This window comes from Cervus elaphus, chromosome 18 (genome assembly GCF_910594005.1).
Source record: "Cervus elaphus chromosome 18, mCerEla1.1, whole genome shotgun sequence".
In the NCBI taxonomy this organism is placed as follows: Eukaryota; Metazoa; Chordata; class Mammalia; order Artiodactyla; family Cervidae; genus Cervus; species Cervus elaphus.
This window is the reverse complement of record NC_057832.1, coordinates 113056992-113059216: the sequence shown is the minus strand read 5'-3', so window position 1 is coordinate 113059216 and position 2225 is coordinate 113056992. Positions and strand designations below refer to the sequence as shown.

The 2225-nt window shown below is 46.2% G+C and overlaps 1 protein-coding gene across 1 annotated transcript; it reads right to left on the bottom strand.

Annotated features, from left to right (window-relative positions):
* Positions 1 to 676: 676 nt before the first annotated feature.
* On the bottom strand, positions 677 to 1618 carry LOC122673930 (olfactory receptor 2A1/2A42). The gene has a single exon (XM_043871811.1). The coding sequence runs from the start codon at positions 1616 to 1618 to the stop codon at positions 677 to 679; it is 942 nt and encodes a 313-aa protein (XP_043727746.1).
* Positions 1619 to 2225: the final 607 nt, after the last annotated feature.

The window sequence follows — 2225 nt, the reverse complement described above, 5'->3', positions numbered from 1 at the left end:
CTGGTGGCTCAGAGGGTAAAATGTCTGCCTGTAATGCGGGAGAACTGGGTTTGATCCCTGAGTTGGGAAGATCCCCTGGAGAAGGAAATGGCAACCCACTCCAGTACTCTTGCCTGGAAAACTCCATGGATGGAGGAGCCTGGTAGGCTATAGTCCATGGGGTCACAAAGAGTCGTACATGACTGACAAACTACACTTCACTATTTGTAAGAGAATTTACAAATGAGAGGAAACATCCACATGTGGGATGAAAATGGACAAAGTTATTTATGGATTCTGGGTCTCTTCCTGTAGCGACAATATTTTTTAAAATTGTTATGAATGTGGTTATATCACTAACGCCTGTTGTTCTGCTATTATTGCACACACCCAGTGAAGTCAGAGGTAGAGTGTCAATTTTAACCTTTTGGGCTCCTTAGCAGTGGACAAAATAATTTTTTTTCCCCCTCTGGATCGTCTTAACTCACCAAGTAGTTAAATGAGAAAGTAAATATGGTTGATAGAATTAAATATAATGAATGCAGCAAAACCTAAATAATTTATGGGGAGGAAAAGACAGTGCTTTACAGAGTGTCTTGGATGACTTAGTCTTGGAGACACAGAGTGATGAGCTTTGGTAGATACTCAGTACCAAAGTTCCAAGTAAACTCTTGAGGCAGGGGGAGTGATTCCAATGTCACTCCAACAGGAAATGACTCTCCTTGAACAGTGCTCTCCTCAGGGCACCCTTGACCTCTGCATTCCTCAGGCTGTAGATCAGCGGGTTCAGCATGGGGTTGAAGAAACTGTAAAACAGGAAAAGGATCTTCTGCTGCTCCTCAGGGTGGCGGGACTTGGGGGCCATGTACATGACGATGGCACTGCCAAAGAAGAGCCCGACCACGCAGAGGTGGGAGGAACAGGTAGAGAAGGCCTTTCCACGGCCCTCACCTGACTGGATCCTCAGGATGGCGGCCAGGATGCGCGCGTAGGAGAGCAGCACCAGGCCGAGGGGCCCGACCAAGACCAACACGGAAGCAGCAAAGATGACAACTTGGTTGAGCCTGGTGTCAGCACAGGCCAGCTTGAGGACAGACAGGATTTCACAGAAGAAGTGGTTGATTTCATGAGGCCCACAGAAGGGCAGCCTTAGGACGAGACCCACATGGACCAGGGCCAGGAGGGAGCCACATGCCCAGGAAGTCACCACCAGGCTGATGCCGACTCTCCAGCTCACAAGGACAGAATATCGGAGGGGGTGGCAGATGGCCACATACCGATCATAGGACATCACCACCAGGAGAAGACACTCGGTATGGGCGAAACTCAAGAAGAGAAAGGTCTGTGTGATGCAGCCAGCAAAGGAGATGGGCTGGGCTGGACTCAGGAGGTTGACCAGCATCTGGGGCACCGTGTTGCAGGCATAGGCCATGTCAACGGTGGCCAGGTGTGAGAGGAAGAAGTACATGGGGGTGTGCAGTCTGGAGTCCAGTGAGATGAGCCCCAGGATGACCCCGTTCCCCAGCAGGGTGAGGACATAGAACAGGGAGAAGAGCCCAAAGAGGAGCATCTGAATCCTTGGGCCAAGACAAAGTCCCAGTAGAATGAACTCTGTAACTATTGTCTGGTTTTCTCCCATTTCACTATGAAAATGATAAAATGGGATCACTTAGGACAGAATTGTTGAAAACCTCTAGACATTATTTCAAAAAATAGCATTTTTAAAGGACATGATTTTAAGCTGATGACTAGTTATATATTAAGTTTAATCATAAACCTGACATACAGTTTTACAGAAAGGGATTGTGTCACCATGATAGGCTACCTAGAGCCACTGACGCGTGATGGGAAGAAGGAATGTCCAATCAAAAGAGGAGATAAAGTAACCACGACATAGGAATCATTCTGGAGCTGCACGTGTCAAGTTACTAAGGCACATTACTAAATTACGACAAGTTGCTAAGCTGTACATCTGTTACTAAGAGAATTTCTGGAATGTAGAAGTAATCAGTAAAGGAAGAACACCAAAGATGAGAATTAGAGCAGTCCTAGAGAGGAGATGTTAATTCCAGTTTCTCAACAAAAATATCCACTGTGCTGCCTTCAGCAAATCAACCTTTGCTCTCTAGATGTAGAGCAGTTTACATGATAACAGGAGGAACAAAAAGATAAAGAGCAACTTTTATGACAATGTGATTGTTTAAGTTGCTAAGAAGGAATCAGTGGATATGCTCCACATGAACTCT